Source organism: Cloeon dipterum, chromosome 1, assembly GCF_949628265.1.
Source record: "Cloeon dipterum chromosome 1, ieCloDipt1.1, whole genome shotgun sequence".
NCBI classification, from domain to species: Eukaryota; Metazoa; Arthropoda; class Insecta; order Ephemeroptera; family Baetidae; genus Cloeon; species Cloeon dipterum.
This window is the reverse complement of record NC_088786.1, coordinates 4,380,264-4,394,890: the sequence shown is the minus strand read 5'-3', so window position 1 is coordinate 4,394,890 and position 14,627 is coordinate 4,380,264. Positions and strand designations below refer to the sequence as shown.

Sequence of the window (14,627 nt, the reverse complement as noted above, 5' to 3'; positions counted from 1 at the left end):
CCCACTGCCAGGAATCAAAATTTGCGTCAACGGGCGTGTGATTTGAATTTCACATCAGGCATCGTGCGTTCGAGGGCAGAAGCGTGTGGCCTTCGCGCCGAGCGAGAGGTTTGCTGCGGGCCCGGCCGCCGGAGCCGAGCAATCACCGCGTCCCGATCCAATTTTATTATCGACGAGAACTGCCCATTTCGCATCACGCATTGTGTTGCGGTTGTAAAAGAAAAAAAATAGTAAAACCGGATCTGCCGGACACCTGACAGACATAAATGGCCATAATTCGGTTACATATTAAAAATTGGCGTGATTCATCTTTTGTGTTTGTTTTTGCGCCCGCGGAAAGCTGGATTAATTCTGTTCGGTTCTTTGCCGGGACCGAAAACAAAAGTGAGCCCGTGACTCACGCCGCAAGAGGAGAAATTAAATCCGAGTTTGGTGCTTTTTGTCGCGGCACGTCCGAGAGCGGCGCCAACAATGAGCAAGCCGGGCGCCGAGTGTAATGGTCCAAGTGTAACGGGCGCGCGAGTCCTGGACAAAAATGGGCTTTCCTGCTCGGCTCAAGGAGCGCAAATCAGGTTTCTGGCTCATCCAGCGCGCGTGGCCGGCGACGTCGACGGCGGCCCGACGGCGGCCGGCAGCTTCCCATGGCACAGTAGGCGCCGGTGACGCAAGCCGCACCGACGACAACCATGAAATCAACGGTCTGCGATTGCACTTTTTGCCGCCTCTGCGTCGATTCGCGTAAAAAAGGGGCGAAAAGTAAATATTTATATGCTCTGCTTGGAAATGAATCCGGCACGTGACTGCTGTGACACTCATAGCAATCGCTTCTAGAAGAAGACAAGCAGTTTGTCTCCCCTTTTTTTTATAAAGCAACGCTGCTTGTTTTGTTATATATGTGCGTGGCGCACCAACTGGAATCGGCAAACCTATGTTAAATACAAGCGCCAACTGCTGATAACCGCCGCGGCTCATGACGCAAATGCACTCTGGATTTGACTTTGTTTGTCACCGAGTCGGAAGTGCATTTACAGCACATATCACACAAACTATGTGAACTGTTAACCAAATCCTCTCCTTTGCCAGAACTGTAACTCCTCGTTTCCGCATCAAAGCGCGGTTAATGCCTTAAAAGGAATTATTTTAACGTGCCCAGAAAAGTGCGTTTATTGATTATGATCGAATACGCGATCCAATTTTTTTCTGTGAAAAACGCATTTATGTAACCTTCTATGGGGTGATATATCAGTACAAGAAGGACGAGATTCCAAGAAAACTATTTCCGTACTATTCCTCTCATTGCAGTGCGTGTGCTCATCAACCAAAAAATAATAAACAGTATACTTATTTCACTAGATCTTGAAACATAACTCGACTTGTGAGACAATTTGAAACATAAAAGTCATAAAAACGCTTCTATGTTGAAAGGTGCTATTGGGCTGTGAAATTAAAGAAGAGCTTTACAAGCCGACAAGTAAGAACATTTTAAAGCGTTGGCTTTTACTAAGTAGTTAAAATAGTTTATTGTTTGTGAAATTGGCAACAGATTATCTCTAAAATGTGCAAATAAATAAATCAGGACCGAGGAAAAGTTATATTTAAGATTATAGTAAAATTAATCGACTTTTTCTAGATTTCGTCGCGATCTATCCATTTTTTTGCTCTTTTTATCCCTGTCCGAGGAGCGGAGGACCGGGAAGGGCGCGCACTACACTAGCACGAATGCTGAAACCCGGGACCCAATAACACCGCGAACGGATAACATGGGCGCACCGGGCCGCACAGGGACCCAGCCCACTCAGGGGCCACTTGCCTCCGCACTGAGGACTGCATTGAAACGCTAGACATTCGTCCCGTGAAGCCAAATCACGCATGCTGGAAAGGTGCAAAGCAGCAAGTAGCGAGTCGGCGCCGGTGCGCCTCCCAGCCCGTTGAGCAATTTGAGCAATTCGAGTCACTAAACTAACCACTTTTTGCTATCTCTGACATTGGGTAGCCAGTATTAGATCTCCGAACTGCTCAAATACCTCTCATTGCTTTGACACTCCTTAACAATGCGAGCCAATCCTACACGAATTTTTAGGAAAAATTCCCCAAATTTTGAATTAAAACGGGATTGTAGATTTAGGAGGAAATTTATGCACGCCGCTTGATTGGCATGCAAACTTTAGAGCCGATTTTCTCAAAAAATTAAACGCCAACCTGGGAAATTTATTCTATTTCCTAATTTTTTGAGATTATTTCAAGTAAAGGTAAAAAAGCGTTTTTACAAATTAGCTGCATAAAGCTTTACTTTTTAACAGTCAGCTATTTTTACTTAACTTTCAACCACATGAATCGTTATTATGCAATTTCAATCTGGTTGAGCCGCATAGCCAACCATAAAATATTGCTGAAATCGTCTTAAAACCATCTAAACGCGAATTTCATCAGCATTGGAGTCGTGTAAAGGATTTATTCTTATATATTATGCGTACAAGAATTTATTCGTTTCAAGAATTGCGTATTGTATGTTTGAATTTTTTAGTGATCACAGCTAAAATCAATATCGTTTTTCTGGACTACAGCAGACGCTATATGTAGATACAAACGCTGCTCGCACTGCAATTTCTAGAAACAATCGCTGAAGGTAATATTCAGCTCGTTGGCAAATCGAAAACTTTTTGAAAATCCAAAGGAGTGAAAGTTTTATGTTGAAATATCTCATTAAGCTATATTCGATTTGTCAGGTTTAAAAGACCAAAAAACAGGTTAAACACGAAAGTTTTTCGATCTTCGACCTCAGTTTCCTTACCTATACCACTCTATATGAGTTTCTAAAAAATTTAACACCCCAAATAGCATTGCTAATCTTTCGTAAAATTGGTAAGTAAAAAATTGAAACGCAGCAATGTCAATATAGTGTCACAAAGTGCTACATTTTTTAAATTACCCATTACCCAACCCTCGATTTAAAATTCAGAAACATGATGACGAATTTAAGGAAGTAATTTGTATGCGAGTGTTAGTTAATCCAGTTTCAAAATATTTCTCGAACAAAACCCTGATTTGGAGGAACTGAAGTAAATTTAATTAGGCTATATATGGTTACTACTGAAAATTCCGAAAATGTTGAAATGGAATTAAACATTTTCCTCGAAGCTATTAACTTCTTTATTACGCTCAACTAGTTTCGGATTTCAATTCAACATGACTATATAATTTTAAGTACTTTTGCATCCGTCTAGAAATACTAAAAATCCAACTGTTTTAATTCATAATTAATTGTTGTCAATCAGGTTTACTTCCCCAAAAACAATTCATCACATACTCAAAAAACAAAACGGTTTAAAATATATAAAGTATCGTTTAACGATCTAAAAAAAAATTAAAAGGAGACGAATCCTTTGATTAAAAACTTTCTTATTTTCTTTAGCCACTTAAGTATCTTGTGAGTCTTACGTTCTGTCATGAAAATATTTTACTGTTGATGGAGATTTAAGTAAATTATATAAATAAACAAAAGCTTTTCATAGACTTTCCCCCATGCTTGACTGCTAAACATGAATCAATGTTACTTTGTTGCAATAATCCCGCAAATCGTAATTTTCCAGAGGAAAATGTGAAATATTGGGTTGTCGCGTAAGGAAAATACGTCGGCATGCACTATCTGCAGTGACGTGTCTTCTCGCATTGGATGCAAATCTCACTGCACGTTTTCATTCATCATTGTTCTTGCAGACGAAAAGCGGAGCAACAGGAAATTGAGATGTGTGAGTATGTCGGAATGTAATGTGCAGGCGTTGCTGAACCCGTCTGGAGATCAAATCTTACGCCGGTCGGCGTGTCTCTTCTATGTGTCGCCGCCGTCGGAAATTATGAATGAGTCTATGATGACTGGGGATTTCACATTTAAATAAACTCGTGTGTGTAATCCCAATGAAGACCGCTCTATTTGCTCAGTGCCTCATTGTGCACACGAAGAGGACAAAATGACTTGGCAGGAACAAAAGAGGATAATTTTGTACTCAAATAAATCACCTTCTGAGAATGTACCATTTCGCTCGGTGCGCCCTTATCTTCAATCCGTGGAATTGTATTTCCAATGCGTAATTGTAATTTTGGGGGAAACTGAAATATGTTTTTCCGGATCATCTCAGCCAGTTATTCCTAGTACTGCAGAAAGATCGAACCAATTATCAAAATTAAAGAGCACCTTTCTTTCCTGTTTCCCCATATACATACAAACATATATGTCCTTACATCTACTGATAAAGCAGATACTTGTGGGCTCCTGACCAGTTATGAATATATATCTGGCGAGTGTAAAAAAACGCTATTTTAGAAAGTTTACGCAATTTTATGCCAATGAGTATCTGTTAGGAGACAAAAATTGCTACTGGTTTTAAATAAAAACTGATCTGAAAATGTAGACTTATTATTTAGATGCACTTTGTCTCAAACAGTTTCATATCGGCACCATATTGATTTTTAAACTAATATTTATTTCAATCAAATACAATAAAAGTGTCTTCAAAAAACTCAACCAGTTTCGGCGAATCCAATCCACCCTATTTCATGAGTATGCCACAGCCGGCTTCACAAGACAAAAAATTGTGTTCATGCAATGATCTGATAAATTGTTCTTCACAATTCAAATTTAAAACAAAAGTTACGTCTTCATATCAAATATCATTTATGTTTGCTTTATTTTTTATTAAAGTATTAAAATGCAATATTTTCCTAAAAGTTTTAGGGTGGAGCAGGCAAAGAGGTACAACAATTTTAATTCGTTGGTGCTGGTGCTGGAGCCTGGACCGAGCAATGCATAATGTCAAACCAATTATTCAACGCTGCATTATTAATAAATATGTTAACAAAAAATATGATTGGGATGATTTTTTTATATTAAAGATCAACTGGAACTGCATTTTTGCATTCTTGTGCATTGCCGCGAACCAATCAGTATCTCACTCCAATCGGAACATCAATCGATTTCACCCGATGGAAAGAGAACGTGAAAATCGAAACCCAGAGGAGGCATTAATTTGAAAGCGAGAAGAAATCTTAATTGAAAATCTGGCCGGCTGGCTATTATGCACGGCACTCCACTCGCCTCTCGTCGGTGTGTGCCGAGAGGAAATCCCCAGGACGAGGGGTGGTGGGACCGGGACGGGCGGTGGCGGTGGGACGGACTCGTGGTGGTGGTCCACCACTCGAGAGCGGTCAGCGAGAGCAACAATCAAATAATTGGAGGCACACACACACACACTCGGAGGCTCATACATACATCAGGTGTGCGAGTGAGTCACCCGCGCTCATACTATAATACTCTAGGCTGCCGGCTTTTTGCCTCACTTGCACACCAGCAGCGCTCGCTCGAGGAATTTGCTCTCTTCCTGCGCCGCGACTTGTTGCTTGCTGCTGCTCCGTTTAGTGCACTCTCTCTCTCTCTCTCACACACTCCAGCCGTTGTCGCAACCCTTACGATGGCCGACGACACCCCAACCCTTCTTCTGCTCGACCGCTCGTGCACCTGTTGCTGCGTGCATCACGTCTCGGTGTCCAATAGTGACCGAAAATTGCTGTCCACGAGGAGAGGAGACCACCAACCAGTCTTAGCTGGAAAACACTTCGTGTGGCTGCTCGCCGCTTTTCTCTTCATCTCTGTGAGTACCGCTTTTCATACCTTATTTGAACCGTTGTTCAAAATTAGATTTAAGAATGTTTGCCGGATTTGGACCAGAATTTAACGGTACAAAAAGGGGTGTAACAAATTTTGGGATCAACTAGTCGGGCGCTGTAATTTCAATTTTAGGCGAACAAAAATCCTAGTTTTGTTGCCATGTTACGTGAAGAGATAAAATACATATTTTTCTGGCTGTTCAAGGCGGGATCTAGATAAAAGTTGTTTTTTCCGTTTGTAAACTGCCGATTGTTTTTGCAATCTCCGCAGGAATTTCGATAGAAATTTTGATAAAAAAGAGACACTTAACCGAAAAAGAGCCAAAATAAAAATTGTCAGTGACGAACGGTATTGAATGAAAACTTCATGCAAATTTGCATAATCACGTCTTATGTTTATTTATTTTACTTGTTTACTCTTGCAAAGTCAAAGTCATACATACAGTACATTAAAATCAAAATATTGCTAGAAACGGCAAACGGAACTAGCAAAATACTGCAAAAACGATAATTTACATAAAATAATCTCTCGTCGCACTGAGCCGAACAAACTTGCTCAAAATACTTTTTGCAGTATGTACTACCATGCTAAGAGAAATTAATTTAACTGAAATTTATATCTTGCTCTACTACAAGCCGATTAAAAAAATAAAAAAATTGTTTTAAAGAAATTATCATTTAAATTTTTTTCTTCATTGAATACGCATTTTTGAAGCCTATACAAACATTTTAAAATAAATGCTGCAGCTGATTCTAAAGGCAACATGAACTGGAAATAAAGACAGCACCGCACCACATCCTTATTATTCGAAACCGCATTTTGACTTTTTCCTCTGCATTTTGTGATTCTGGAGAGCAGCACCTTGTAAACAGTCGAACGATTTGCAACCATCATTCATCAGAGCGCTGTCTAAATTTCGACGCAGTAATTTACAGTTCGAGTTCGTCTCCGCATTACTCATCCGCTCGCGCTGCACTTTGTTTTCATCAATTGGCGCAATAGCGAATTTCACTTTTTTGTCGAGCGCTCGCGCGCATACTGCAGCTCTCCTGACCTTTTCATTCCTTCAGCGTGAGGCAGGGGCAGGGGCAGGAGGCGGATGCTGCCGCAGTGCCAGCGCAGAGGTTAACGAAATAACACGCGGACTTTGCGTCACATTCGCAATCGGCGACGGGCGGTTGGCGGCTCGTGGCCACCGCGTGAGAGGTGTGTCGCCGCGTGTGTTTTTATGCGCCCGAGACCGGCTACGCACTGCTCTGGCCGACTTGGGCTGCCTCTAACCGAGCGTGCAGAGCAATGTTAAGGTCGAACACCCAGCGTGCGCGCTTAATGCCAAAGAAAGGCGGCGTGCGGCGAGTCTGCAGAGTGAATTGCGCCGCGTGAGACGTGACGCGCCGCACGCTGCAGATGAATGGAACTGAATCTCCTCGGGAAGGGGTTCCCCGAGCCTTGCATTCTAGCATTCTAGGAAAATGCACCGTGTCTAGGCCATGACTCGTATACGGATAACTGCGAGACATTTGCTATTAATAACTCTCTATTTTGCCGTTAAACGGAATTCGGTTTAATAATCCAATCAAAGGCATAAACTATCTTAGCGTTTATTTCCTCCTTCGTGTCTTGCGCTGCGAAAATGCAACGAAATGCTCAAATTTCAAGAAATTTGGACTGAGAGTGAATTGAATCACTAATTTCTTTAAGTACAACTGTTTAGTTATTTGCTCTTTAAAGAGTCGGAGAAACTTAAAAGTTTACTTGTTAATTTGAGATAGGAAATGTGCCAATAAAAATTATCTGAATAAAAAAACTAAAAAAACAATGTCGTTCCTCCGAAAGAAATCTGATTGAAACAGACTAGATTTTAAAAGAGACAGCAATAAACAATAATCTTATTCAGATTTTTCATTAATTGGCAGCTTTGGAAAATTAAGACGGTTGACCTCATTTTTCTAAGTCTTTGCAAAAGCGAAATTTTCGTGTTAAAATTTGATGTCTAAAAACCCAGATTTCTTCGGCGATAAAAAACCCATTGTCATCCGACCCTTTTGAGCCAATATCGACTCTAACCAAAATTTGAACAGAGTAAAGATAAATTGCTGTAAAACATCGCTTTGTCTCAAGATCAGACGTACTTAAATTTAGATATGAAACGTGCTAAATTAATTCGTGAATTTTATAATCTGATTGTTAAGGCCGAATCTAGTTGGGTATAATATAGAAGTTAGTTTCGAGGAAGTTGTCCGGAAATTCAATTCAACATGAAAAACATCAATTTAGTTGCCTTTTTGATCTCTATAAGCAACATTTTCTACTAAAAATATTAGGGTTAAATTCGCCTGGTCAATGTATTGGGTCGTATTTCCTAATTTGATACAAATCATGGTCAAAATACGAATTTTTCCTCATTGCAATGCCAAACGTTGGTAAACAGGTCAATTATATCGCGTTTAAATTATGCTGTTTGCTCCGCACGTAGAGTATTCCGCGAAATCAGCCAACTATTCCGCGAAATGTATTCCTCATTAGTATAGATCGCTAACCTCATATCCCAATTTCGTTTGATCAGCGCAAGGCGATTGTTTACACGCTGTCGGCGGAGCGGTACTCTACATAATAGTCGGCGGCGCTGGCCAACGCGCCGCGGTGTGATTTGATTTTACGATCTAAGTAAGCAAGCGACGCACTCTTCTGGCATTGGCCGTGCCGCTGTCATTAATATGCATCGAGTGGCGCGATTTTAGGGCTCCGCCGGTGAAAAAAGTGGAAACCCCGCGCCGCGCACCGAGCACAATGCGCTAGGCCTGGGGAAATTCCTTGTGCCTTTGTTCACTCCATTTGTCGGCCGCTCGCTCGGGTCATCGCGTTTTATATTTGCACGAGAAATCGCGTCCGGGCGGGCGCATTATTTTAGCACAAAGAGAGTGCCCGAAACGGATATCGGCGCGGCGCTTGGTCCAGCCGCCGCTGCTCATCGCCGCGAAAATAGATGGATGCTGCGGCAGGAGCGATAAGGAGCAGACCGCAGCCGCCCGCCACTTTAATCTTTTTCCTCGTTCGCGCTTTTACTCGCCCATTCATCCGCCCGTCCGTCCGTCCGCCCGCACGCCCGCGCTCCTGTTCATTCACATGGCCGCGAGAGCTGCAAGGTTTCTTTCTTTTTAAAGAGAAAGATGAATCAACTGCCCGCCGAAGATCGGTATTGAATCCGTTCTCCGCGCCGCGCTCAACACGGCAATGCAACAGCAACAGCTGATTTCAGTATCCGCGCCGTTCGCTCGTGTGCTCGCTCGCAAGGCGGTTCCGTTACAATGTGCAGCCTTGGACACTTTTTGCACGCTTAATTTCTCTTTCGTGCGCTCCGTGCCGTGATTCACCCGCACCTTCGAGATCGCTCGGGCTGGGATTCCCGAAAACTTCACCTGCAATCGCAGTGACAGTGCATTTTTTGGTTTTCGCACTGGATCAGCCAACGTCTTCATAATATTCTTCATTTAAAATGTCGGGTTTTTATTTTGTTTTTTCTTTTTAAAGCGAAAAATAACTTATGCAAATGTCTAAGGTGGATGTTTTAAAAAATTTCGCTATTTCATGGAGCTTAGCCCGGGAAGGAAAGGTTTGGCTTGAATTGTGTGTTTCTCAAGATTGGTGTTCACCACAAGAGTTCCTTCCCAGATTTATGTATTTTTAGAAAGCTCATTTAATTTGTGAGGCCACAATTTACGAAAAAAAATAATGCTACAAACTAAGGAAACTTTATAAACTGAAGTCTTGAATGAAAAATTCATCCAGTTCGCAGAATTGGTTGCGCTTGACCAGTTGTTTAAAGACTTAAGGAGATCGTCGTCTTCAAGTAATTTGATTCTAACTATGAGCGCGTTAAATAGACGCTGACTCTTTCATACTTCCTGGATAAACGTACAAATCATTATGACAAGAATTACGTACGTTACGAGTTTTTAGCCGATAAAATTTCCAGCAGTTTAAACCGCGATGTGAATTCTTTTTTTATAGATAAAGTGGTGCTTATGGCAATTCTCGACCAACCGTGGTGTCCTGCGTTAGAACGTGCGGTCTAATTTGCATCTCCATCCTTTGTAAATACACGCAGTGGAGCCAATTTTAATATCCTTTCCACAAACATTTGTGTTGCTTAAATTCTTTTTTTTATAAATTTGCCTTAATTTTAAAATAAAATCTTCATCTAATTTGCTAAAACGTATGAGCCTTTGCTGGCCTCCTAAAAGGCAGTCCGTTTTTACAAAAATAAACCTTTACGCAATTGGCCATAATTACGCCGGTGCGAATGCACGCTCTTTGCTTCATTATTATTGCTCTCTCCAGTACACACACACTAAAATGACATTCATCTTGGCGGCGGCGGCAGCTATTGCGGTTTTACAAAATTAGAGATTGTTAATACGGGAGCAATTAGCGTGCAAAAGCACAGAGGTAAATCCCGGCCGGTGTCGCGTTGGAGCAGCGCAGCTACTCAAATTATCCTGATTTTATTACATTGGCGAAACAGTGGCGGCTGCGGTCAAGACAAAAGCACCGGAACATCAGCAGCACGGCGGCGGCAATCATAGTCTTGTGGTCGCAGGCCGCGGGGAGAGCAGCCGGCCGGCGACTCGGGCGGCCAGGAAATGCCAAATGTGCTTTTTCGCAGAATCCTGTCAGCTCCGGAGCATGATCTCGGTGCGTGCAAGTACACCCCCTTTGATCTGACCCGCCGCCGCCGCCGCCGATTGCCTACCAGCTGCTTTCCATACTCTTTTATGGTGGCTAGCCTTCAATTTTCCAAACGAATGCCGTGCGCATCAGGCAATCTTGAATTATTACCATCGCCTGATACTTTGCATAAATTAGATCAAATCTTGACACAAAAATATTTTTACTTGTTTGAAAAGAAGGTTCTCTAAGTTAGAAGATTCTCAGTTCACTACTCCATCAGATGAATCTAATTTAAGTTATGTGCAGAGGAAAATATTCGTGAGAGCAGGGTTTCTAATACTACGCTGACGGTGTGATATACCTATTCAAGCTTTACAAAAAATCTACCTTTACTTGAAACACTCTCTGAAAATTAAGAAGAAGCCAAGAATTTGCCAGGTTGCCGTTTAATTCTTTTAGTAAATCGGCTCTAAAGATTGCATGCTAATCGTAAAACCACGATTAGCATTTTAGGGAATTTGCCTCAAACTTTGCACACCGTTGGATAGATCGCGACGAAATCAAGCGAAAAATCATTGACAACCCGTTAAATTTTGTCGAGAAATTTGGTTACATCTAAAATTGAACTGCTCCTCGGTCTTGATTTAATTATTGCACATTGTAGAGATAAGCCGTTAATTGCTAAATTTCCCAAACAATAAAATAATAACAATGTAAAATGCTCTTAATTTTTGGCCTGTAAAGCTCTAATTAATGCGCTGTTCCACAAAATATTTTGTCAACAAATTTTGGACGGTGTTTCTGCTCTCTCCTTCTCTCTGACTTTGCATAAATACCTCTTGAGTGCCAGAATTTCTCCTTTTGTCGAGTGAGATGGATGAACGAGGAAGAGCGGAAGAAGAATCCGCAAATGCTTGGACGCGGCCCAAAACTTTTCCCAACCCTTTTATCGGGCGCGGATGCATAAACTCGCGCGCTCGGCGGCTGTTCTGTGTTCCGAGTTTAGAGCCGCGGCCAAACGCACCACTTGATGCTCGTGTGACAACTCAACAAGTCGCCTCGTGTTTTCGACAGCTGACCTCTCGAGCGGCTAAATAAACAGCAGCGCATTTTCGGCGTGATTCACCCCTTTCTAAACGACGCCAATTAGCTTGGCTAAACAGGAAACTTTTCGATTTTGGCCGGCCACTGTGGCACCGGAAAAATTCCTCCACATCCGAGGTGCTGCTCTGGTTATTTTCAACTCGGAACAGTCCACTAGCTCTCCAAATTCTTCGACTGTCACCAAAGCATCTTTTATTTGCGGACACGCGAGCGGTGCCTCCTTGCCCTCGTTATTATTTAGTACGGCTCGAATTCCAGACAAAATTAGTTTGGTTTTTCCATGTCAAAGAGTCCGAAAATCAAATAGCTGTTGAGGAAACTTCCCTATATTGATTGGTTTTATCGGAAGGAAAGCGTCGGCGGGAAATGTTTACTTACGCAGAAGTTGTTTTTGAGGGAACGGCTTCAAAGCAGTTCAAAATCGTCCTGAAAATGGAGCATAATTATTAGCGCGAGCATTTCCCCACGAGTCAGCCCGGCTAATTAATTCTGTGAGGTGTGAAAAGCCTACCTCAAGCAAGTTAGCGTGCAAATCGCTCAATCAGCTGAGCCGATTGGTTAGTTGAATCGGCCCTTGTAAAACAATTATTGCCTTTCGCGTAAATAAACACGACACGCAGCTCTACTTGGAAGACAAACTTGATTAATGGCACGCACCTGCAGATCAATGCATTCTCTCTTTGCACACGGGAAATTCTAAATAGGTAATTTACATTCACGTTTCTCCTAGCTGGAAGAGGTTATAGGGTTTTGGGAATTCTCAGATTGGGGAAACAGTCAAAAGCCGCAAAAGTGAAAGTGATAAGGTGATAAAGTCTGCTGGACTTAATTACCTTCTCGAGGGAAGGAAACTGCTTTGGCTTTGGTTTGATAATCAAAAAAATATACATACAAATTATCCGCTTTAATTTAGGACTTTCACGCAGCCGACAAAATATCACGAATCGGGTCCAGAGACCGCAAAAAGAAGTAGCTTCAGCATGATTAGTCACGAGATTGAGGATGAGGGCGAATTTTGCGGTTTTGCACCTGAGAGAGGCGGCGCAGGCTAATCATTATTATTGGCGGCAATAACACAGAGACGACCTTGCCGTAATTACTCTGTGGCGAAACACGCACAACTGCATCCGAGTAGCAAACAGACTAACGGTGATTATTTTTGCCGCACCGCCGACATCCTAACTTTGCGGTTTTTGCAGTTTGTATATTTCGCACGCACTTTTTTAGCCTCTCGCATGTTAAAATAAAACTATATTATCTCTCCTTTACGTAGAAACCCAGTCTTTAGCTTTAAGCACCGCAAATGACGAGTTAAAAATATCAACATTCGACCGAATGTTAGTTTCTTTCTCATTTAATAATAGATTTAATTCACTATTTGCGAAAGTCCTTTAAGTGTTCGAAGCTGCCAATAGATGACGCCACCGTATACTATCGATTTATTGGAAATTCCGCAGCAGTTTAAGACTCAATCCTGCTGCTATGCATTCAGCCATTAAAATTATTTCTTTTTATTTGATTAAAACCAAAATAGGTTCAGTCAGCCGTCGTTGAAATGTTTTTAGATTTTAAAATTCAAATTTAAGGCAAAAAGCATTTTTCACAAATTAACTGTAAAGCTTTACATTTAGTAGGGAGAGACAATTTGAAAATCACACAAACTTCTTAAAAAACTATTCTGGTAATTTTGTTTTTAACTCAATCCAAAAGGATTTAAATGATAGGCACCTATGTTTCCTCTTAAAATAACACTTAAACAAATTGACACTTACTAATGATTTAAAATTATTTGTTGACAGATGCTGGCGACGGCCGAGGCCTCGACGATCAGGCAAATCGGCGACGCGGCTTTGTGTCCGTTCGAGGCGAAACAGGACAAAGACGACACTCGCATGCCCGCCGTCATCACCCAGCTGACTTGCAAGTTTTCCAAGTCGTCCGGCAACTCGGACACAGACGACCCGGAGCCCGCGGGCGTCACCTGCGAGCAGATCGGCGGCACCTGCAAGCAGATCCACACGAACCTGCAGGTCTCGTACGCAAAGTCGATGATTCCCAACCGTCCCGAGCGCTCGGTCAAAGAGCGCGTCATCAGGTCGATCAGGAGACACCACAACATCAGGGTAAACTCGGCCTGCGTGTGCGTCAGGTCCAACGGCAGGCCGGCCACTCCGGTCGGGCCCAACTTTGAAGTGCGCCGAAGGTGAATTCTCGAACGCGCCTGAGAATCGATTGATTGCAAATTGTGATACGCGATACCTCCTATGCTACGTGTGTGTTTGTAGTGCAGACATCACTTTTTGGCCGTTTTGCAATAATATACACTGTACTGTACATAACATAGTCCTGAAGCGAATCAGGGGGAAGCAGGGTTCTTGCCATTTGCGAACAAAGCTTTGTCAACGACGCAGATCATTGTCAAGCCAATCTTTTGATATCTCTCGTTGCTTTTTTCGCTATCTCGTCCAGCATTTTTGTAAGTCACGCAACAAAATCCCTTCAATTTGAGAGAGCAACAAATTGGAGCACATTTAACAATAGCGGAGTGCCGCAGTTAAAAGATATATAAGATTAACGTCTTTTTCATTGAAAAAGAACTTTGAAAAATGATTGCATTTTGTGCTCTTTATAAGAGTGTGATAATTGTTTTTTTTCCTGGACCACTGAATACGAATCTCTGCTGATGCTGTTGATAAATCTTTCAAGAACAAACAATTTTCTCTGAATCAACTGTAAATGACCACTATATCTGTATCGATAAGTGCCTTGAGTATACAAGCTTTTAGAACTGATCCCTCCACTTGCAGATCAATTATTTATGAGTCTCTTTGTGAAATATTGTGCCTTTGCCCATGACATATCAAAATATTGTTTTTTTGATATAGTTAAGTTGTCCTAGTGTGTAAGTATTTATTTTATTTAAAGATGCATGTTTGTTGGTAATATTATGATCTGCTAAATCAATAAATGATTTAAAATAAAAAATTGAAATTTTCTTTCCTCACTTAACCAGATATTTTAATGTATTAATTTAGTTGATCAAAATAAATATATTTATATTATTTATGTATCAGAACATATACCAAATCAACATTTTGCCCATTGGAAATCACTGTTATGAAAATTAACAAGTTAAAACTTTTCGGCCAAACTTATATTGACTGATTAATTAATATCTGCATTTTTAATT

At 41.6% G+C, this 14,627-nt stretch overlaps 1 protein-coding gene across 1 annotated transcript; it reads left to right on the top strand.

Annotated features, from left to right (window-relative positions):
• The first annotated feature begins 5,242 nt into the window (after positions 1–5,242).
• On the top strand, positions 5,243–14,416 carry LOC135948048 (uncharacterized). The gene is made up of 2 exons (XM_065497109.1): positions 5,243–5,645; positions 13,237–14,416. The coding sequence occupies exons 1-2, from the start codon at positions 5,466–5,468 to the stop codon at positions 13,642–13,644; spliced, it is 588 nt and encodes a 195-aa protein (XP_065353181.1). The 5' UTR covers positions 5,243–5,465; the 3' UTR covers positions 13,645–14,416.
• The last annotated feature ends 211 nt before the right edge of the window (positions 14,417–14,627 follow it).